This window comes from Parambassis ranga, chromosome 3, assembly GCF_900634625.1.
Source record: "Parambassis ranga chromosome 3, fParRan2.1, whole genome shotgun sequence".
Taxonomy (NCBI): domain Eukaryota; kingdom Metazoa; phylum Chordata; class Actinopteri; family Ambassidae; genus Parambassis; species Parambassis ranga.
Window position 1 is genome coordinate 24,268,392 of NC_041024.1, and position 23,151 is coordinate 24,291,542.

Below are 23,151 nucleotides of genomic sequence, written 5' to 3' on the forward strand. Positions count from 1 at the left end.
TGCTTTCTAATGTTATGTAACCAGTTATTGTCCCAAAGACAGAGGCGGAACCCACGGGACATCTCAGCAGAGTCAGTGTTGTGTTTTGCGCATTTACGCAGAGGGAGAGCAGTAACGAAAGTGACACGGTTCTCCCTGGTTCTCACTTTAGATAGTAACAATGTGTCAGAGCAGTCTCACAGAAGATATTGGGACTGAAATCTGTCTTTTCTTGTTTAGAAACATCTACCCGATCAAATGTAAAAACCAAAAAAGTCTCTACTCTAAAAACTAACATTCTAAAAACTTTCATTTTGTCATCTGAGACATATCTTTATTACATTATAAAATATTTACAGTGTATTAAACACATGCTGAGATGGAAAAGACGCACTGAGAACACGAAACGCAATTTGATCTACACGCCATACCACCAGGTGGCAGCAATGCGCTAATATGTCGCTTACAAAGCACAAACACCCTTAATGAAGAAGTAGAAGAAGAACGTGCGATGGAAAACATGGCGGCGCCCTATGTGCATAGATAGGACAGGAAGACTACAGTGACAGAAACTGTTGCACTCAACACCGACACTTTGAACAGTAGTATCAGCAGCTATGTGGTGGAACGGCAGGACCGTGGGAGCCTGTGTTAAAACCCTGAGCCAGGTCCACCGCTGCTGTGTCCGGCCGGTGTGGAGGAGTGATGGGCGACACTTCGGACTCATGTCTTCATCCAGACCTCCGTGGAGAGTCCTGTTCTTTGGTTCTGATCAGTTCGCCCTGGAGTCGTTGAAAATGCTCGCATCCAGCAGGTGAGCACTTTCTTCTGTGGTATTACGCAGCTTCTGGTAAACTCTGCGCACTGGGCGGATTCTGATACTGTCAGACAGCACAGCCAGTTCTGTGATGCAGGTTATAACAAGTCTATGAAACATCTTCACACAGATTCTCAGAGTGTTTTGGAGTAAAGTGATTTAAATCCTTTTTTGTCTTTAGATGTTGATTGTTGCATGTGATTTAAGTTAAATAAGGAAGCATACATTTATTGTGTCCACACAGAACACCAGACACTGTTAATGTCAGAGAGAGATATTGTAGTACTGCATCTCCGGTGACCATCATTGCAGAATAATAATAATAATAACTTCCACTCACAGAATCCCTAACCTTCCTTTTCTGTTGTACTGTAGGAGCTCCAGGGACGGGGTCGTAGACACCCTTGAGGTTGTTACACTGTCTGGTGACATCCCAGTGAAGAGGTTTGCTCAACAGAACCAACTTCCCCTCCACAGCTGGCCCCCTGACACCGTGGATGGACAGTTTGATGTCGGGGTGGTCGTGTCTTTTGGCTGTTTACTCCCCGAGAGACTCATCAGCAAGTTTCCATAGTGAGTGCTTGTAGAGGCCGCATGATACAGAGGCTTAAATGTGACCCAGTTTAGCTGCTGTTTAACTGTCAGGATATGGACACGTAGTTAAAACAGGTCAGGAAGAAGAGCTGACTAAAATAATGATTCATATGCATTATCCCCTATCAACTACATGATGGTGTTAGCATGTATCCCGGACCTCACACAGCACTTATACTGTACACACATGGTGTCCATTTACTTTTGGTCACATAGTTTGTTTCCATTTTAGATTCAAGAAATTTGGGGGAATTAATTTACACATAGTCTAATACATGCATACAAAGGTACAAACTGCTCTTTCCATGCAGCGGTGTTCTGAACGTTCACCCCAGTCTGCTACCAAGGTGGCGAGGTCCGGCGCCGATCTTTCACACCATCCTGCACGGTGACACTGTGACAGGAGTCACTGTAATGCAGATCCGGCCTCACAGGTGAGCGCACCTCTCTGTGTTCCTCCTGTCTTTTCTCCAACTCTAATTAACAAATGTCCAATGGTATTCATGTCCCAGGTTTGATGTGGGCCCCATTCTCAACCAGGAGCTTCATCAGGTCCCCCAGAACTGCACCGCTGAGGAGCTCGGAGCTTTACTGTCTACTAAAGGAGCACGACTGGTGAGTATATGTAACATACATACGGGATGATGGCTACCTCATTCTTTCACTAAATCCTATTGATTGCAGCTGATTGACACGTTGAGGACGCTGCCGGATAGGATTGCAAATAAACAGGAGCAAGGACAGACGGGAGCGTCATTTGGTATGTGAGTGTCAACTACAACATTCTAAATGGTACCTCCACCTTACATCTCACCTTTCTCCAACAGCTCCAAAAATCAAGCAGTCTATGAGCTGGGTAGTGTGGGAGGAGCAAACATGCGACCAAATAGATTGTCTGTACCGCGCCATCGGATCCAGGGTAAGGAAGAAGGACTTACTGTTGTTCACTTTGACTCCAAATGGAACATCCCAATGATCCTTCTCTCCTCACCAGGTTCCTTTGAAGACCATGTGGATGGGCAGGACCATCAAACTCCTGGATTTTGTAGGAAAATGTCACATTTCTTTATCAGGTATGTTTGGAGGACAAGAAGGTGAAGGAGTTTAAGTACTCGGGGTCAACAGTCCAGTAGGACAGGGAGTGTGGCGAAAAGAAAAGAGAAGTAAAGACAAGTGTCAGCAGGAAACAAAGCTGAAGAAGACAGCAGTGAGAGCAGCTATGCTGCCTGGTTTAGAGACTGTAACAGTGAGGAAAAGACCAGAGGCAGATGAAGATGAAGATGCTGAGGTTCTCTTTAGAGGGACAGCTCAGGTTGGCTGTTTTGGAGACAAAGTCAGAGAGGACAGATTGAGTTTGGACATGTGCAGAGGGGCTTATAGTGGTTATATTGGTAGAAGGATGTTGGAAGTGGTGCTGCCAGACAAGAGGTCAAGAGGAAGGTCGAAGAGGAGATATATGGATGTGCTAAAAGAGGACATGAAAGAAACGGATGATTAGCTGTGGCACCCCTGACAAGAATTGCTGAAAGAAGAAGAACAATGTTTGAGATTAGGCCGTGTGTGGTGAGAGCACTGATGTCTTTGTAGTGATGCACTGATCTGACTCCTCCAGTCAAAATGTTCAAAGGTTAGTACTTCCTCTTTAAGTCTGTGTCTAAAAACAATAAATACTACAAACAGTACAAATACAGCCTCTGTAATAACACTTTGTTTCACTGTGCCATGATTTATTTAGGAAAAATATGGGTAATACTAATTACTCCTCATAATTTAACAGCTTGCACCTTTAACAGCAATAACTTAAAGTCTCTCACATTGTAGTGGAGTTTTGTCCCATTCTGGATTCTTGGATTAGGTTGAGGTCTGGACTTTGACTCGGTCATTCAAAAACCTTGATTCTTTTATTTTTCAGACATTCTGATGTAGATTTGCATCTTTGTCCTGTTCTATGACCCAGTTTCCACCAAGCGTTAACTGTCGATGTCCTCACATTTGTCTCTGGTATACAGAGCGGTTCATGGTCCACTCAATGACTGCAAGGTGTCTTAGATCCTGTAGCTGCAATAGCTGGCACGTCCACTCCTGTGAAGACTGACAGCTGTCTTGAATGTTTCCACATTCAAGACAGCTATTTGAACTCCAAATAGTTTGAAATGGTTTTATAAGTCTTTCAGATTGATGTGCAGCAACAGCTGCTTCTCTAACACCATGGTTTATGTCTTTCTCTCTTGTCATTGTGTTAACACACACCTGAATGTTCCAGAGCAGAAAACTGTCAAAACCTCTGTTTTTATAGAGGTCTGTACACCTGCTGATGATCAGTTCATCAAGGACTGATCATCAGCAGCACCTGCTGCAGCTCAACTAATCAAATCCTATGGAAGGTGTAAGGGGTGATGCAGTGTTGGAGTTTACTTTGGCTTGATTGTTTCTAAATAAATAATGGCACAGTGAAAATTGTATTAGGACAAATGTATTCACCTAATAATAAGATGATTTGTATTGTTTGTACACAAAAAAACACAATTAAAAGAAGGGACACTTACTTTTTTAGAGGCATTGACTTTGATGTGTGTGTATCAGCACTGCATCAAGTGTCATTCATCACTCATACTATATGGCTGTTTGCAGACCCAAGGAGGAAACCCATCCCTGGCTCAGTGAGCTATCTGAAGGAGTCCAACACCCTGGCTGTGTGCTGTAAGGTTGGTACAACACTGTCACAGTCCTTAACCTAGAAACCTGGGGCCATATTCACAAAGATTCTAAGAATCCCCTCAGACAGCTTATCTTAGCCTAAAAAAACTTAGCAAGGACTCTTAGCTTTAAGTGATTTAAGAAAATTCTCAGAGCGACTCTGAGGGAGGAGCAGAGCTTGAACTTAGTGAGGAGGAGCAGAGAGTGATTGGTTGCCGGAAAAACATGAGAACACGTTCCTAATAATGTAAACAGCATAGAATGGACAGGGACATGAAGTCTTGTAGTCTCAAATGATGATGTGATCATAAATCGTAATCATATTTGAACCTATATGATATTAGCGCAGGTCTACTTGCTCAGCTGTCATCAATTTTCTGTGATTGCTGTCTGTTAAAAGGAGGCACTGGTTAGAGCAGATGTACCTGACACTATAGAAATATATTGTCACTATTGTATAGTGTAATATTTTTAAAATAGTCAACAAGCTAAATACACTGCTAAAAAATAAAGGGAACACTTAAAGAACACAATAACTCCAAGTCAGTCACACTTCTGTGAAATCAGCCTGTCCAGTTAGGATCAACACTGATTGTGAATCAGTTTCAGCTGCTGTTGTGCAAATGGAACAGACAACAGGTGGAAATGAGAGGCAGTTATCAAGATAAGCCCTATAAAGGAGAGGTTCTGCAGGTGCTGACCACAGACCATCTCTCTGATCTCATCCTTTCTGCCTGATGTTTGATCACTTTTGCATTTTGTCAGTGCTCTCACCCCTAGAGGTAGCACGAGGCTACCTCCATTGCGAGACCATATGCTGGTGCAGAGGGCCCTGGGTTCCTTCTGGTGCATGACAGTAGGCCTCATGTGGCTGAAGTGTGTCAGCAGGTCCTGCATGATGAAGGCATTGATGCTATGGTCCTGCCTGTTCCCCAGACCTCAATCCAATCCAGCACATCTGGGACATCATGTCTCGTTCCATCCACCAACACCACGCTGCACCACAGACTGTCCAGGAGCTGACTGATGCTTTAATCCAGGTCTTGGAGGAGATCCCTCAGGAGAATATCTGTGACCTCATCAGGAACATGCTCAGACATTGTAGGGAGGTCATACAGGCACGTGGAGGCCACACACACTGCTGAGCCTCATTCTGACTTGTCCAGAGGAATTTGTAATGTGATCCACTTTGATTTTGAGTATGGTTCCAAATCCAGACATCCATGGGTTAATAATTTGGAATTAGATTTAGATTAGATTACATTAATCATTTTTATGTTATTTTGTTCTCCAAGTATTCCACTATTTAATGAATGAAGATTTTCAACTGGAGTATTTCATTCATTCTCAGATCTATGATGTGATGTTTTAGTGTCCCCTTTATTTTTGGAGCAGTGTATTACTATACGATTTTAATATTTTTTGTGGCTCATGCACTTGTGTTTTCTCTATTTCAGGATGGCTGGGTGGGATTCAAGGCTGTGCTCCTGAAAAAAAGACTGACGGCAAGAGATTTTTATAATGGCTACCTGCACCAGACAATGCAGAAGGACACAGCTCGGGAGACTGCAGAGGGAAAGTTTGTCAGTAGCAAAGGAGAAAGTGAAGAGCTTCAGATGAGAAGGAACTCAACATTGCTAGCAGCAATCATTTTCTTGATTGATTCTGCTGCAAACATCACTTGATGGGATTTACTGTTTAGTTATATTTGTCTGTTTTAAGACAATATATATATATATGACATCTGTTAAATGCTAGCATTTAGCATAATACCATGCATTTCCCAGGTTTTTGGGCTTGTTGGTATTTAACCTCAGAGAAAGGTACAACATCTTTGATGAATTGGTTTTACGTCAACAACATCAAGACCATGTGTAATACATTTGGTTCGGTGAAGACGTGAGGTGGTGTACATGTTTGTTTTTAAAGGGTTTATGCTGTAAGTGCTTCATGTTGGCCAGTTGACCAGCTATAATGGAAAAGATGGACCTGTTCTGAGAAGATTCTTTCATTGATTATTAAAACCAGACACAGTTACAGGTCCACACGTTATGATCAACATCTATGCCACTAATATGGAACCAATACCAATCAGCTAAAAGCAACCACGATACACTTTTAGTGGTTCGAGCCCCTTTTTCATTAAAATGTTACACAAGTCATGTAAAGGCCTTTGAAGTCCAACCCCTCTCAAAACTGAGATTTGTTTGTGCAAAACTAAAAATGAGATGTGTTATCAGACTTTACACAAACTTTTAAGATCATTTATAGAAAATGACACCTTGAACAGATAGCCCCGGGCTGCTGGAGTGGAACAGCCATTATACGGTTTTAGTTGGCAATGATCAGCTCTAAACCTTAGACACAGCCGCATTTATAAAAGAGTACAATATCAGCAGTAACAAATCAAACAGCAGTGCAGTATCATTTTTCATACCGATCATTTTCTTCTTATAAATATTTTATTTTTTTTAATTAAGTACAAAGTATTCACAGACAATTTAAAATGAACAAAATAATGATTTATAATAAAAATACAATTTAAAAGCCAATAATGATTTGGTACCACAGCTCAGGCTCTGATAGGCTCCTCTCTGTGGACCGTACCACGACACACTCGAGCACAGGGAACTGTCACGTGGACGTCTGCTCCCTCTTCTCCAAACTATAAACGTCACAGATAGTTGACGAAGACATTTTAAACAATAATTCAAAGATAAAATCTTCCATATAGTCATTTAAGTACACATCAAGGAAGTATGACCATAATCTTAGTTCCCCGCCCCCCTCCACGGGTGCCGAGTGGGAACGGTTCGGGAGCACAGACTGCCATTTTACACAGGGACTGCTAGCTAAATCTGTAAAGTGACAAGACTACAACTTATTCACAGATGTAGTAGTTAGCTAATTTCCCCCAGGAGTCAGTATACACCATTTTATATTGTGTGGAGACGTTCATAAGCGGCATTTTGTTTTTAACCACACGTCAAATTCACAGTGGCGTAAGAAACACGGGTAAGTTGCTCATCATTTCTAAGTTATCAAACCCCGCTGTAGCTAGCTAAGGTTAACATGACTTACCCCCGGCGCTAAATGTTTGTTAGTACTAGTTGGCTCGGTCATTTCGCTCTAACTACTGGTCTTCGTATGGAGCCTACTTTGTGGGCCGAGCCGTAGTTTGACAAGCTGACATCAGTAGTTGTTAAAATGACAGCAGGGTTGACGGGCTGTAGTTAGAGCGCTATGCGGCATGTTTCGGTGTCATTTTGCAGGAATGCTGTGGTAAAATGCCACAGCGCATTTTGAACCCATGGAGTTAGCTGTGTATATGTGTGTATTTATTTATATATCCAAAAAAAGTGCATGCACGTGATGTCACCAAACACGGAAGTTGCCATAGACACTCCCCACGATCCACCGTGGAAGTAAGAAGTCTCACTAAAATGGGTTAAAGAAGAAGAATGTTCCGCTGAATGACTGGAAATACTTCATGCTAAATTTAGTATGTAGTTTAAAAAGATGTAAAGATGCTGCAGTGTATCATGTGCTAGCCAACACGCAGGTATCAAACGTTTAACACGTAATTAATGAATGCTTTAACCTATGTTGTTTGAATGACGTGAACAAATCCCACTGGTAAAACCGTTTACTTCCCCCAACAGACCTCTGTCTCCGCGGCTCCTCTGTTTTCCACCATAAGGAAGCAACCTGCTCTCTTTTGAGCTTGGAAACAAAAACCATCCATCCCTTGGTAAGAAGCAGGGCGGCATATAAACAGCACAGATAACTTATTCATTACTTTATGGCTGCTTTGACAACACAAGCCTTAAATTAGTGACTGTGGATGTGCTCCATAGTCAGATATACTAATGTACCAAATATGTTAACCTGCTGCCATACAGCTCTGACCAGAGACCAGTCTACAGACCGGTCTGTGCTGAGGTTATCAAGCCCTGCGTAGATTCCTCCTGTTTGTTGTCTGGGTTGTGTTGAATACACTCAAATTGAGTGAACATATTTTTGTGTGTCAGAGATCAGACAAAAAACAGCTTTGCTTTGGTGATTTGAAGTATTTATACTCTCTGTGTCTCCTGTTAAAATCCGCAAAAGCCTAATGTAACAACAACTCTGCAAAATCCTGTCATTAAAAATTAATATCCACAGAAAAATACAGACTGCGGCCTGTCTTCTTAACGTTCATGGCGCTCAGCCTCTGACTCTCACCTGGTCAGCTTGTGTTTCAGTGTTTTGGAAAAGCTCACATTATCCTGTACACACCTAATAACCAGGCCACCAGGACTGACATGTTACAATCTGGATTAAGTTGTGTTGTGTCTGATATCTACTGTAAGACTGTATGACCTGTTAGTGCTGCTGAATGGTTATTCCAGACCATTCCAGAAATATGTAGGCTTACATAATAGTTGTATTTCTTAAAGCAAAAAGGTAAAAATCAATAATATATAAACCACTTTAGCAGCAACAACTGCAAACATTGAATTATTTAATGCCTTAATCAACATGTGACAAATGTAGAGTGTGTTTGGTCCAAAAGCACAATGATACAATTGTGTGTATATTTGTGTTACAAATGTGTAAACATTAAATTATAATAACTGTTTAAAAGCTGTCACTCTCTCCTCTGTAGCAGTGGGCATACAGATCACAGTTGGACCCCTATGTTTCCTCCTCATGCTGCTGCACTCTTATTCAGTCTGTCTCCTCTCCTTCTTCTCACTCTACTTGGTTTGAAAAGACTTTTGTGGTGATGTTTTTGGAGTCAAGTGGCTTGTTAGCTTCTGAATGGGGTTTCCACTGAAGTGTCTTTTAAGACTAATGACTAAGCCACACAAGTCAAAAGTAGAAGAAGAGCGATAACAGCGTGCAGCTCCCTCTGTTGTCTGAAACATTGTCTGGAATGTCATGTACATGATTATCTTTCTCTGTTGATGCAGTTACTAATGGGGCATATCAAGCTTCAGACAGGCTGCAGGAAAAATATTATATGATAATGTCTGTCATTTGCTTTTGTAGACCACAGATGAAACTGTTTAGAATTGTCATGGATCACCTGATAGATAATGGAAACCATGGATCTTAGTTCTCCTTTATCATTCTTGCAAACTTTGGATGTCTTGGATGTCCTCCACATTAGCTTCTTTACTCATGTGTCCCGTGTCTTTGTTAAATGTGTCAGTATTTGTTATTTGTTTTATACATTTGTTGTCAATATGTAATCGTTTGTGTGTCTTCTTGTCCTTGTGTCCTGTGTGTCCTGTGTGTGCATGTGTTAGCAGTAGTTGTACCTGTAGGCCCTGTGGATGGATAGCCTCGACCCTGAAACCCTGTATGTTTCTTCAGAGCAGCCTGGACAGCCCACTCTCCCCATCCCACCCTCTGAAGTCTCCAGCTTGGTGCTAGGGGGGTAAGGACCCTTCAGCATTTTCTGTACACTAATCAGAAAGTCAGAGACTACCTAGAAGTCCACATCATCCAGCTATACATCCTCTCACACAGCTATCCCGTCTATACAAACCTATAAAAAGTAGATGTAGTGTTTGCTATAAAATTGGATTCTACCAGGGCTGGGGCTGCATGTTTGTGTCAGGCCCACCTGTTGCTTCTGCCTTAGATGGCATAATAGCTGCTGTCCTCTTCCTCTCCTACAAAAATATTACAATGGGCTTAACCAAAACAACAGGTAAAATGTAGACATGGTCAGACCACAGTTTAACACAAATAATGGCAATGTGCTGTATTATGTTGCAGGGCTTCTCCACTGGGAATATTATTTTTGTTATGTAACCTGTCAAGGGGTCTACCACGTCTACTCCGGACAGCTGGGGCAACCTCCAGCCCCACTGACCTTGTGTAGAAAGAAGCAGGACAGTAGATGGATTTACAAAATGTTTTGAATTTAGAGATGATCAGGGGCACCATCAGGAATCATAGCACAGCAAAATGAAAATGTGATTTGTCTGCAGCATTTTTCTCCTCTCATTTCAATGTACTAAAATTCTCCCCTCATTACTAAAATGCTATGTACATGCAGAGCACAGCTCTGCCTTTTCACTTGCCAGGGTGGCACTCTATTGATGCTGAAGCTTGTTAATCCAGAACACTTCAGAAGCATCATGTTTCGTGTTTTGCTATCAGATGAATCGTACATGTTCATAGATCAGTTCATGTTTTTAACATCAGTTGCTATGCTTTTTGATTTTGTTACTATATGTCTGCAGCATCCAGTTGCCAAAATGCAAACAAATAATTCTCAGAGAATGTCATAGGTGTGCTGCTGCATTTTTTTTAGGTTTTTGGCCAAACCTGGTCTATCACACATACAGTATATTTCTATAGGTATATACACAAATCCGCCATAGCACTCTGAGCACTAACAGGTGAAATGAATCACACTGATTGTGTGGTTACCATGGTACCTGTCAGTGGGTGGGGGTGTGTTGGGCAGCAAGTGAACATTTTGTCCTCCTGCACATGGCAAGTGAAGGCTGGCCCATGTGGTCTAAGCTACTGTAGCTCAAACTGCAGGTTTAGACAGAAAGGTGTCCGAACACACAGTGCCTCACAGTTTGCTGTGCAGCTATAGACAAGTCAGGATAGTAAAATGTTATGGCTGGTATTTCTTTATACATATTGCATAAAAAGTAGGTTTGAATACTTAGATAATGGTGTCATGACATATTTTGGGCGTGCTACTTTCAACATCATTCACAGCTCTTAATAGTAAGCATCACTGTTGTGCAAGCTGTGTGTTAAACCGTGTTTTCACAGTAACTTGCAAGTAGAGGTCTGTGAAAAGCTCATGAACAATGACCCCTACGTTTCCCTTTTATGATGTAACAGCTGTCATTTATCAAGAATCAGGTGTGGGTGTTTATGTGCATGTGAATTAGTGTGTGCACTGCGAACTGCACAAAGGCCGAGGCCAGCATTATTTGCCGTTGGCTCACCTCTGTTTTTACACACACAAATCACACACAAACCTTAGCAGCATGTAGGACAACAGGGCAAACACAGCCCCCCTCAGGCCGGAACCTAATTGTTAGCCCCTGGTGTGGCTAGTCCAGGGATTAGCTACTGGCTGGGGAGTACTATTCACTCCCCCTTTCATTCCCTCTGCCTACTGGGCCTTATCACCATCAATCTGACACCCTGTTTATCTGACGCTGCAGCCAGATCTGCTGGCCTAGGAGAAATGTTCACAAAGGCCGTGGATCATCAGCACTTTGATTGTGGTGGTCCAAATGGCCATTACTCCCTTTGGCCCCAGTTATCCCAGCATCCCTCTGTCCCCATGATCTTCATGCAGTGTTTAGTCCCAGTCTCAGAACCAGGAAAGCCAACCTGAAGCCTGCCACTTTGTGTCTGTCCTTTGTGCGCTTTTTGCATCTGAAACACAAGTGTTTCTTTTGCCACATTTTGTTGTATTTTGTGTTCCAGAGGACGGGTTTTCCATGTGGATTGGTTTACTGCGACAAGTGGTTTCATTTTGGTCTTTTTTGCACCAGTGGCCAGGGACTTACTAAGTGTACAATCTGGAGTTTACCACCACTATCTAATCACTGTGTCAGTGTCGCTTTTTTGTCTAAAAGGAGAAGAAAGGAACTGCCATTATGGCATCTTTTAAGCTGGATTTTCTCCCAGAGATGATGGTGGATCATTGCTCTTTGAATTCTAGTCCTGTGTAAGTTACTTTCCCTGCTCAGCTTTGTATAAGTGTTTTTGTCTGGTTGTATGGGAATTGTTTAGTATAGTACTTAGTGAAATACTCCTGTGCATAAAGGTGTATGTTGGCACCTTACCGTATTTCTTTGTATTGAGTTGAATATTTGTGTTGTTAAGCTAAAAGTCTACATTTAATGACAGAAAGTGGAAGGAGATGTCGCGAGGGAGTAAATTGCAATTTAGGTAGTTGTCAGGTACTGATGCTGTGCTGCTGAAAAACATGGTCATGCTGGTCATTGCCCCTGTTCTAAAACCCGGGTTTGCAGAATTTACTGATTTTTGGTCAGCGGTTACTACTTAATCTTAATTCCATGACTATTTTGATGACATGTTAAAAACCACCTGGCCATTGTTAGGTAGCCTCTGCAGCTCTCTGTGAGAATTGTCACAACGCAGCACTGTGCAGTTACGCATGGATGATCATTGTGTTTGCTTTGATTAAATCAACACAATAGACTGCTACAAAGTAACACTATACACCACACACATCAGATGTGCTGTGGTTCAGTGTGCTGCCTGTTAAAGTGAAAGATATGTAAATCATTGGAAGAGCATTTAAAATGTGGCTCCTAACCTCTCTCTCATTCAGCTTTTTATTATTGAAATGACTTGTGGAACAAATCGCCATGTTCTGTGATATATGTGTTTTCCTGTAATATTTTTTGATATGAAGACTTGTGTTCAGCAACTTGGCTGTCTTGGCTGAACAGAAATTTGTATATGAATATGGAAAAGTTAATTTTGATACTAGAGGATCTCTAGTTTCTGTACAGACCAGTCAGGTCTGTGTGGTCTTGCCATGTGCTGTTGTGCAAGCATGATGCTGTGTGTAGTAGCAAAAATGCACAAAAAGGCATCACCTGTGTTTTAACTAAGAAAATGGGTACAAGCCTCCACTGGATAATTACTGCAATATGTTTCAGCTGGCAGCTGGTCCATTGACCCTAACTGATGCACTGGGTAGCTTCTCATTTTTTTTAAACAACATCAGATGGCCTAACCTTTTGGTTAAAATATGTTCCTCTGTTTCTAAAGGCTCAAGTTGTTAGCCTACAACAAGCAAAGAAAACTAAGGAGATGCTGAAACTACTAAAACTGCAGAAGGAACTCTCCATGCATGAGAGATGAGATGCTAAGATTAGGGTGATGGCATCCTTTGTCCACATGTGTCATATTTTATCATATTTATTTATTTATTAATATCAATCTACAGACATTGTATTCCACTAAATTATATCTGAAGTGTAACTCTTAGTAAAAGCTGCTTCCCTGATGTGAAATGGCAAGATCAGTCTCACAGCCAGGCTGTCCAGCTGCAGCTGGCCTCATTGATAGATGTATTTTTAGTCGTTCTTACTATTATTTAGTGAGATGTTTAAGTGAATGCTGCTCATTTTTGAACAATAAGGCTGCACTGCAGGTTTGACATTTTTTTGGGCGTTTTGTATTTACTTACTACACACATGGGCAAAAGTGATGAATGAATGTTACTTGAGTTTTTAAATGAATAGTCCTATTGCCAGTACATGTGTTTAGCTTCATCGTACTGACAGTTGAACTAAAAATTAGGAATAGCTCCTGCATTTTATCTTAAAATGACAAAATCAGCGTATGACTCCAATAACTGTCAATAAAACAAGCAAGGTTACTTCATTATCTCTTACCTTTGTGTCTGCAGTAGGGACGAGATCCTGTGGAGGTAAAAAGCTTTTCTTGTAAAGCAGGAGCTTATCCAGCAGCACATAGCATGACTTTGAAAGTGAAGGGAGCATAGAAGATGCATCTTTTAAACTGTGACTGCAGACAACACACCACAATAAGCAAGCATTGTAAGAAAAGAGTGCCATAAGGACAGTGCCACGTTTCAGTAACTGAGAATGTGGATATACAGGGAAGTTAGAAATGATACTAATAGTGATTGTATTTATGTACATACATGCATGTATCTTTAATAAGCACCTGTCTAGTTCTAACTTACTCCTATCTGTCCTCACTGTTTATCTAGTTATTTATTTCATTTATTATCATCTAATCACTGGAAGTTGGTCATTGTGAACGGTTCGTTCACAATGACCAGCCTATCATTCTGTTTGAGAGAGCAAGCTCTATTCTTTCTTAAAGAAGGAATTGTCACAGAACCCTTGTCATTGTGATTGTTTTTTAAATCTTGCAGCATGGAAGGTCCCGTTGGACGAGTGCTTTAATAAATAAACGTGCTTTACTGTGAAAAGTCCTTAGATTATTCTTCAGTTGGAATATTTGGTTGTTACTACAGATTTTTATGCTGTCAGTGAGCGTCATGAATTAAACAAAATGCATGAATATATTTACCCAGTTTTCTGGCTGCGTTGCAGGTTTGTGTCAAGCATCTAATGCCCTGGTGTTTGCCTTTTGCAGTGGGAAGAAGATGAATGGGTCTCTGGACCACCCTGACCAACCAGATGTCGATGCCATTAAGATGTTTGTTGGACAGATTCCCCGGTCCTGGTCTGAGGAGCAGCTTCGTGAACTATTTGAGCCTTATGGAGCAGTCTATGAGATTAATGTTCTCCGAGACCGCAGCCAAAATCCACCACAGAGCAAAGGTCAGCTTATAGACACACACACACAAACACACAGCATAGAACATTTCAAAACGGGGAAGGCATACATTTGCTTTTCTTCATAAAAAACAAAAACTAATAGGTTTGAAGTTTGCAACACAAACTACTACAAAGGCACCTCTGGGCACCTGGACTGTGTTTATCTTATTTATATTTAATACAGCATCCACATGTTTCCATTGTTGTTGATTGTTTTATAAATATGGCAGCACTGTGTCCTGTTGATGTGCGTTGCTGATATGTGTTTATTCTGTGTGCAACACTTCTGCTACAGATATTGGAGATAAGCTAAAGTAGGGTGGTGGAACATAAATAAGCAAGTACTGGATATATAATTCAGCTGTGATGTTCACTCTGATCGTAAGAAAAGGTGATGATAGCTGGCTCAGCAGGTTTAAACAGCAGACCTGCTGTGCAAGTCAGGGTGCCCAAATTTGGCATTCCCTGGCTTGGAAACAGACACAATAGATGTAACCGTAAGGGACAAGTACTCTCTCACACAAAACCTGTCCTGTATTTATTGCTTTATATGCTTGTCATATATTGTTGCAGGTAACAGAATACACTGTGTAACCTCTTGTATTTTTTATTCCCTTGCAGGCTGCTGTTTTGTAACATATTATACTCGCAAGTCAGCCTTAGAAGCACAGAATGCTCTGCACAATATGAAAATTCTGCCTGGGGTAGGTGACCATCTCCTTGTATTGCTTTGCTATTAAAATTGTTAAAATCTACTAAAGCAGGTTCATGTGGCCTGGTTTAGTTTTGACTGTTTTTAGTGAGTATTCTTTTACCAAGTCAGAGACACAACAATGATTTATTATACATATTTTGTTTTCCAGCTCTCTCAGTCCTGTAGTCTTTAAAAACATTTAGCAACATCTTTTATTTAAAATATAAAACCGTATTTCTCCAGGGTTTCTGAGGTTAATAATGCACTTCTATCTGCAGAAGAACATTACAAACATCAATATTTTTGTTACATAATCGATCTCTGTAGCAGCAGTTTAAATTAGGCACTGTGTGTGTAATGTGTCGCTCCTCCTTCCTGTCAGATGCATCACCCAATTCAGATGAAGCCAGCTGACAGTGAGAAAAACAATGGTAAGAATTTTCTAGCATTTCAGTCCATCCTCTCCGTCCTTTGCTCATTAACCACAACACTGTTATTTGCTTTTTAGGCAGGCTTTGCTTGCACTAACCTGTGGTTCAACGTACATACGCAATTTAGTTTCACCTCACTGCCTACCTACCAAGACTATTCATGTATCAGTATTGTATTCAAGTATCTCACAGCTCAGCTGTATGCATGTTGAATTTTATCTCTTGACACAATGCAGGTGTGTTTAATGTTGTGTTGAATACAGCAGTGGAGGACAGGAAGCTGTTTATTGGAATGATCTCCAAGAAGTGTAATGAGAATGACATCCGGCTGATGTTCTCGCCATATGGACAGATAGAGGAGTGCCGGATACTGCGAGGCCCTGATGGACTCAGCCGTGGTAACGTTTAATAATGATTACACTTCAAACAGATAAACAGAGCGTTACATTCTTTTCTGAAGTTGGATGTACTACTATACCTGCATGTTTATTAATTCAAGTAGCTATAGTGACACATTCACGTGCAATAAAACAGAGGGACAGTGATGGAGCACAGTTTTTATGGCTCATTGTTCTCATTTGTATTTATTGATTTGTTGTCTTTGTTTTGTTTTTGATTGTGTTTCTATCTCCAGGTTGTGCATTTGTGACATTCACAGCCAGACAAATGGCGCAGTCAGCCATCAAGTCCATGCACCAGTCCCAGACAATGGAGGTGAGATTTGAACATGTGGCCTTGAGTTCAGAAATTGATCAGTTTTATGGTATTCACCATGTCAGCACTATACTTGGCTCATTTTACTTGAACTTGAAAAGTAATAAATAGATTAGCATTAAACTGTGTCTGTGCTTAGGGCTGCTCATCCCCCATTGTTGTGAAGTTTGCGGACACTCAGAAAGACAAGGAGCAGAAGCGCATGGCCCAACAGCTGCAGCAGCAGATGCAGCAACTCAGTGCTGCTTCCATGTGGGGGAATCTCACTGGACTCAATAGTCTGGGACCACAGTACCTAGCAGTGAGTGTTTATTTGTACAGTGTCTGTGTCATTATCCAAAATAGAAATTTAAAAAACAAAGTGGTTTTACTAGTTTAATCTCCTCTTTGTTGCAGCTCTACTTACAGCTGCTGCAGCAGTCAGCCTCCACGGGGAATGCACTCAACAACCTGCACCCTGTTTCAGGTACATGGACACAATTTTGTCTGCCTTTGAATAGGATAATAGGGATACTAGGAGGCTTCAGCTTGTCTGTGTGCGTGTGTTTTTTAGGTCTTAATGCGATGCAGAACCTGGCTGCTTTAGCTGCAGCAGCAACTGCCACACAGGCCACGCCCACAGGTTCCAGTGCCATGACCACATCCAGTAGTCCACTAAGTGCTCTAACAAGCTCAGGTATTAAATCCAAACAGGGTATTTAAACTCTTGTTTATTTTATTTCCTGAGTATATCCTTTGAAATGTGCCTTCTATACTGTTGTATAATTTCAAAATATTAAAAAATAGTGTACATTGTGTTCTGTTTATCCTTATTTATAACACCAATTAACAGTAAATGTCCCCCAAGCAGGCTCCTCCCCCACCTCCAGCAGCAACTCTTCGGTGAACCCCATGGCTTCTTTAGGGGCACTGCAGTCTCTGGCTGCCAGTGCTGGAGCTGGCCTCAACATGGGCTCCCTGGCAGGTAATAACACTAAACTACAGTCATAATCTCAGACACTCGATTTACTCGATTACTGTACATTCTGACTGCCTGTAATGCCCCTAAGTGGCAAGTGCTTATTTGATTTTATGTGTTCTTGTAACTGATGCAGGCATGGCAGCACTGAATGGCAGTCTTGGATCCGGAGGTCTGTCTAATGGCTCTGGAAATACAATGGAGGCACTGAGCCAGGCCTACTCAGGCATCCAGCAGTACGCCGCTGCTGCCCTCCCCAGCCTGTACAACCAGAGCCTGCTGTCCCAGCAGAACGTCTCTGCTGCAGGCAGCCAAAAGGAAGGTGGGTGCTGTAGGAAACAGCAATGACCAGAAGGGTCATTAAAAGTTTTATGAACTGTAAAAAGAGTAGGGCCCAAGAGTCGGGCCAGCCTCAGAGTGACCCTTTCTTTTATCCAGCTTAAGCTTTGCGCAGTAAGGTGCTATTATTTAAAATAAGTAGCAACAAGGTGCAAGAATGCAGCTTCCTCTGGTTTCTCAATTTGGAATTCGGCTGGGTACAGACTGTGGTTTATATGTAGACTTTGTTGTTGGTGGAGATGTAGAGTGTGTAGAATGTGTGTTTGTGTGTGTGCTGTGTTTAAATGTCACCTTCTGCTAAGGATTCTGTCTTGTGTTAAATCTGCTGCATCAGCCAGCAACAGGCGCGGTACCGGTAAGATGTCACCACCTTCTCTCTGACATGGCCTCAGATCATCATGTCGACAGCTCCACTTTAAAACAAGCGCATGTCCATAACAGAAGGCTTGTTGTTGTCTATTTGATAGAACAGAACTCTACAGGGATCTTTATTTAGAAAAATGTAAACACTACAGTCATTGTCTCGCCCACTGTAACTTATTTTTAAGAGTAAAATACAAATATTTAGATCGTTGAATGACCTACGAACAACTTCAGTTGATGTATCGGCAAATTCATCAACTGAAGTTGCCGATACATTCAAGAGGGTAAAAACACAAACCCTCCGGCTCTATACACCACATTTTTAATTTGTTTACAATGTTGGACCAAAACCATCAGAATGTCATATGTATAATGTTTCCGTAGTCGGTAACATGTGCTCTTTGATTGGCAGGTCCAGAAGGTGCAAATTTATTCATTTACCACCTGCCACAAGAGTTTGGAGACCAGGACCTGCTCCAGATGTTTATGCCTTTCGGAAATGTCATCTCTGCAAAAGTCTTCATTGACAAACAGACAAATCTTAGCAAGTGTTTTGGTGAGTTGATGCAAACTGTGGACACAGAAATGTAATTAAATATGTTTGAACTGCCATGTCATACAGCATGTTTACACAGTTCATAAAAAGATGGCCACACAGTATGAGTGAGAGGACAACAGTTCGTATTGTGTGTGTAGTTTACATAGGGTGCTTGAAGCTCAGTAGGTAAATGTGAGCAGTTGACGAATAAACATCCCAACATATCATTCATTATTGTGGCTACAATACACTTCACAATACAGGCCTGTTAGTAAAATTGATGATGATTTTCAGGAAGTTAGGAATGTTCCATGTGTCCAGTTCCATTGAAGGACTACTGCTCCTTCCTTGAATAAATGAAACTGTATTTCTTCTCCAGGCTTTGTGAGCTACGACAACCCAGTGTCATCACAGGCAGCCATCCAGTCAATGAATGGTTTCCAGATCGGTATGAAAAGGCTGAAGGTGCAGCTGAAGCGCTCAAAGAATGACAGCAAACCCTACTGAAGGGCCTGAAGCATTGCAGACTTAGATAGGCAGGGTGGTGTTATGGTAAGTGGAGTCTGAATAACCAAATAAGACTGGTCCGCTCAGAAACTTGTCTGTTGCACTGCCTCTCCTGGTCATTAGAATTTGTCCAGGCAAAAGAGACACATGAAGCTACATGCAAGAATTTTCAGGCTAGGCTGGATTCTCCCTGTGTTGTTTTGTGGTTTATGCACTTTGTTTTTCCTTTTACCCAACAGAGAAACAGGTGTATGTTTTTATTTAAGTTAAAATGGTGTCCGTTTGCTGTGGTAGATTATACATATTGTTTGAGATATGTTGCACATCGAGTATCAGGTGCCAAACTCCTCTGTTTTTACTTCCTGTTCACTTTTCCCACAACCACCCAGACTCAGCATCAGCAGCTGGAAATGACATATCTCCTTATTATTCTTGAACAGAGATAGTTTGGAGGTTTTCTACATTGTCACAGACCAGGTTCAGCTCTGCCAGAGCAGACACACTGTTTTATGTGTGAGTGGCAGTTTAGAAGCCTGAACACTGTCACCCTCTCTCTGGTTCAACCTGCAGCTCTCGTCCTCTCTGACCTCTGCGTCATGGTGACAGGAGCTGATGGTCGATGCTGTGGCCATTCCAGCTGCTGCATGACTTACACTAATTTACATGGCCTTGGGTGGGTGTTGACATGTTTGCGAATGGTTTGTGTAGTGTACAAAAACATTGGCTGGAAGTGATATCTGTGGTATTCTTCTGTGCTCACTGCATCGATTGTGCTTTCCATCTGAGAAATAGGCCGTAAATAATATAGATGTTTGTGGCTGCAGGTCAGAGGTCAGGCTGATGTGTGCTGTGAAGCCAGTCTCAGCTGTAACTAGCAATATGGAGGACCTAGGCAATAAAATTAAACTTAATAGGGTCGTTCCACTCACCCAAGAGTCTGTCAGACGTTTTGTGAACACTCACAAACACCCCTCGGTTACTTTAGCTGATCTCTGGAGGGTGTCTCTGAACACAACTGAACATCTTAAAACATTACTCAAGTCAAACCAGGTGTTGGTTAGCCTTCCAGGAAAGCACGTTTTTTTTGTTTTGTTTTGTTTTTTTTATATATACAGAGCTAGGAAGCAAGACAAATGTTGAGATGTATATTTAAACTGTTATGCCTTTTCTATTTTTATATAGGTTTTATACTTCCCCTGTGTGTTGGGGAGCTATTTATTGCCTAAATTATTTATCTGAATTGAGATTACTTTGAAAGACAAATGTGAAGTCTACAAATCCATTTGATCTCCTGGTGTGTGTGTGTGTGTGTGTGTGTGTGTGTCTTTCTTGCCTGTTAACTGTCAGTTCCTTCTGGTGATGTGTACTACATGTCAGTGTGGCATGATGAAGGACCCATCAGTGTTAACTGATACATGCCTTCACTGAAATACATGGCTCACAGGGGGCAGAGCTTATTCTAAAAATGTACTGTAGCCTGTTGGTGTCATTGCTGGATATGAATATATAGCCAGCTGAATACACCAGGGGAGGGAGCTACATTTAAACCTGATGTCAGTCCGATGACGGCCTTAGTATAACAGCAGTGGAAGGTGCCATCTTTTGTGTAATATGATGTGATTTATACTGTTTAGTTAATGTGGGGTGTGTTGCATACAAAGCTATTCTCCACTCAATCAGGACTATTCAATCATAGCTGTGTGTGTTCAGAGAACTTGAATCTGCCTGTAAGCACACTATTAACTCCAGAAGGTGTGTATATAGGAAAAAACATGTGTGTTGTTCAGGCATACGTTAACCATGCAACGATTGTTTACACTTTGTGGGGGAGTACATTCTCTCTAAATTCACTTTGAGTTTGTGTCTCCATGTTGTTGACATTTCCTGAAATGACCTACTACCTCTGAACCAAACCTGCCCCTTGATGAATACAGTACCTGATTTGGTCTTAATAACATTGGAGGTGTCTTGGTGGTGAACCATGTTAGATTGTGATACCTCCCTGTGGGCTGCTGTGGCACACACAGGCTGCATGTCTTCAAATGAAAAAGGTGGAAAGGCCAAGTCACGTGTTATTCACAGGCACTTCATCACCAAGTCTGCATTATTCCTGTCACATAGCAGCATTCATGACATTAAGGACGCTGTCATAATAATGGCCCTGTGGCTGCAAATAGTTAATAAATAGGAACCAGGAGCACAGTTATGTTACGTATTTCAAATTAAGAGTCTCTCTAAAAGCTTTAGGATAATTCCAGTGGAACTCCAGCCACTGTGCTAGCTGCTTGTCCAGAACCCCTGAGGCCTGATGTGACCTGCATGCCCTCACTGAGTCCACATTTTATTCAGGTTGTTGTGTGTTTGTGTATGTGTGTGTGTGTGTGTCATTGTGTCATCCACCTCAGTCCCCGGTAGCATGCGGCTCATCCCTCCCTCTGTCCTGGCACTGACTGTTGAGTGTTTAGACTGTAAAAATCTAAACCCACCCCTTCACCTTACCCCACCTTACCTCTCTTCCCCACACACACAGATGATCATTCTTTTCTCTCTCCTGTCTCGTGTTCCATTGCTGTTTAACCCAGGTTTGTCTCCCTGTTGTGTTTTTTCTTTTTGTTTTCTCTAGATCTCTTCCTGTTTGCCCTAGCATGTTGATGTGGCGTCACAGTTCATCGTCCAGTCCTTGTCTTCTGCGCTTCTCTGATGCTTCCAATTTCACATTTGAACCTTGTGTTTGACATTGATTACCAGGAGGTTTTTTTTGTTGTTGTTGTTATTTCCCATATGTCCTGTGTGCTGCCAACATGGGCACTAGAAAGACTGCAACGTGTTCAAATATAATTGATACGAGCCAAAAAAAAGATCTATTTTTGTAGGACTAACTGATGTAACCACTAGATTTTTGCTAGATCAGTTTGTTTTTATCTACTGTGTTGTGCTGCAGTCCTTCCGGTGCCCCTGTTCTCTTTTTTTGTGTGTGTTTTAATGGGAAAGCAGCTGATCTATCTTTAGATGATGTTGTGATGTGTGAGTGCCGGAGCGTGTCTCATGAGTTCAAAGATTTTTTTCAAGTTAGTGATCACATGTTTGTAATTAAAGGGTTAAACCTTTGGGAGTTCCCTTTTGAGTGGTATTCTGAGTGGTATCAGTGTGAGAATCACTTTTTACATTCAGCACATGATGCTGGTCTGCTCTTATCCTGCAGAGAATCAGACACACACAGGAGAGCCTTTCGTCACATTTAGTATGCATGTTTCTTTTCTTTTTTTTTGTTTCTTTTTTTTTATATATCTGCACTGAAATTCTTGGCAAAAAATGTGATCTAGTTTGTGTTTAAGTTAAAATTGATGAATAAAACTTGTGCCAAATGTTTTGCACAATCACAACTCTTTTTATTGGGCTTGCTTTACTAATGACAGAAGCAGCGGTCCTCCTGTGGGACCTCCTCATCAGCGATGATGGATGGGCGTTTGTCATTTAAAAATAATCCTTATAGACGCACACTCGCTCACGAATGTAATCAACCGTTCATCTGTGATCTCATGCTGCTATACAGGTTGTGTTACTGTTAGGTAGATCAGAGGTTTTGGCTTCTCCATAAGGGCTTGTGTGTGTGTGTGTGTGTGACTTAATTAAAAAGATTCTTAAAAACTAGTCATTCAGGGGAATTTTAATGTATCAGAGACAGTGTTTAAATGATATTATGTCAATGTTAAGCTATGTTGGCTCAGATAATGAGCGTCTATGGGATTTAATTGTACATCTTAAGACCTATGTGTCCAGAAATTGAACAAAATACACAACTCTGTCTGAAAGGAGGCCCGCTTTCTTGGACTTTGGAAACCCCTGATACAGAAAACTCAGTTTGGTCTAAATTCTGGGGATGAGCCCACAGTCAGGCACTGATTTACTGTGTGTAAGTCATCTAGTCAGTCACACATTATCACTGTGTTCTGTTGGTTTATGTTTACTATAGTGTATTTTTGAACTTTATCTCAGTATCTCAGACTTGCTTCAATGCCTGCTAAGCACAGGTCAGTGCCTCCACCACAATCAGGTGTTTTCCTTCTTTTTTTATCACATCAAATGGTTCTTTTTGTTTGCTAGTCATCTAGGTCTGACACGCTATCCTAATGGTTTTGTGGATATTTATGGTACATGATTGGTTGATGATGTGTTAGGTTCTGATGAGTCTATA

The 23,151-nt window shown here is 41.5% G+C and overlaps 2 protein-coding genes across 9 annotated transcripts; both read left to right on the forward strand.

Moving 5' to 3' along the window:
* Nucleotides 1-486: 486 nt before the first annotated feature.
* mtfmt (mitochondrial methionyl-tRNA formyltransferase) lies at nucleotides 487-6,124 on the forward strand. The gene is made up of 9 exons (XM_028401767.1): nucleotides 487-793; nucleotides 1,172-1,369; nucleotides 1,702-1,824; nucleotides 1,903-2,005; nucleotides 2,075-2,150; nucleotides 2,218-2,309; nucleotides 2,385-2,463; nucleotides 4,022-4,095; nucleotides 5,545-6,124. The coding sequence occupies exons 1-9, from the start codon at nucleotides 597-599 to the stop codon at nucleotides 5,770-5,772; spliced, it is 1,170 nt and encodes a 389-aa protein (XP_028257568.1). The 5' UTR covers nucleotides 487-596; the 3' UTR covers nucleotides 5,773-6,124.
* A 662-nt stretch (nucleotides 6,125-6,786) lies between these two features.
* On the forward strand, nucleotides 6,787-22,339 carry celf1 (cugbp, Elav-like family member 1). 8 transcript variants are annotated; one of them, XM_028400987.1, is made up of 16 exons: nucleotides 6,787-7,102; nucleotides 7,750-7,838; nucleotides 9,382-9,512; nucleotides 14,228-14,415; nucleotides 15,034-15,116; nucleotides 15,489-15,537; nucleotides 15,774-15,935; nucleotides 16,172-16,251; nucleotides 16,391-16,552; nucleotides 16,648-16,717; nucleotides 16,805-16,927; nucleotides 17,099-17,215; nucleotides 17,346-17,531; nucleotides 18,324-18,467; nucleotides 18,829-19,001; nucleotides 21,580-22,339. In XM_028400987.1, the coding sequence occupies exons 3-15, from the start codon at nucleotides 9,409-9,411 to the stop codon at nucleotides 18,954-18,956; spliced, it is 1,596 nt and encodes a 531-aa protein (XP_028256788.1). In that variant the 5' UTR covers nucleotides 6,787-7,102; nucleotides 7,750-7,838; nucleotides 9,382-9,408; the 3' UTR covers nucleotides 18,957-19,001; nucleotides 21,580-22,339. The 8 variants fall into 8 exon arrangements, with proteins under 8 accessions (XP_028256788.1, XP_028256796.1, XP_028256787.1 ...); XM_028400986.1 differs by having other exon boundaries at nucleotides 6,792-7,102; nucleotides 9,385-9,512; XM_028400988.1 differs by having other exon boundaries at nucleotides 6,792-7,102; nucleotides 9,385-9,512; nucleotides 17,102-17,215.
* The last annotated feature ends 812 nt before the right edge of the window (nucleotides 22,340-23,151 follow it).

Excerpts from the sequence above, each read along its gene's own strand:
- mtfmt (XM_028401767.1), top strand. The coding sequence starts at position 597 with ATGTGGTGGAACGGCAGGACCGTGGGAGCCTGTGTTAAAACCCTGAGC. Across the intron at positions 1,370-1,701 it reads CTCATCAGCAAGTTTCCATA|CGGTGTTCTGAACGTTCACC; the intron begins GTGAGTGCTTGT and ends CTTTCCATGCAG. Across the intron at positions 4,096-5,544 it reads CCCTGGCTGTGTGCTGTAAG|GATGGCTGGGTGGGATTCAA; the intron begins GTTGGTACAACA and ends TCTCTATTTCAG.
- celf1 (XM_028400987.1), top strand. The coding sequence starts at position 9,409 with ATGGATAGCCTCGACCCTGAAACCCTGTATGTTTCTTCAGAGCAGCCT. Across the intron at positions 17,216-17,345 it reads CAACATGGGCTCCCTGGCAG|GCATGGCAGCACTGAATGGC; the intron begins GTAATAACACTA and ends TAACTGATGCAG. Across the intron at positions 18,468-18,828 it reads AAATCTTAGCAAGTGTTTTG|GCTTTGTGAGCTACGACAAC; the intron begins GTGAGTTGATGC and ends TTTCTTCTCCAG.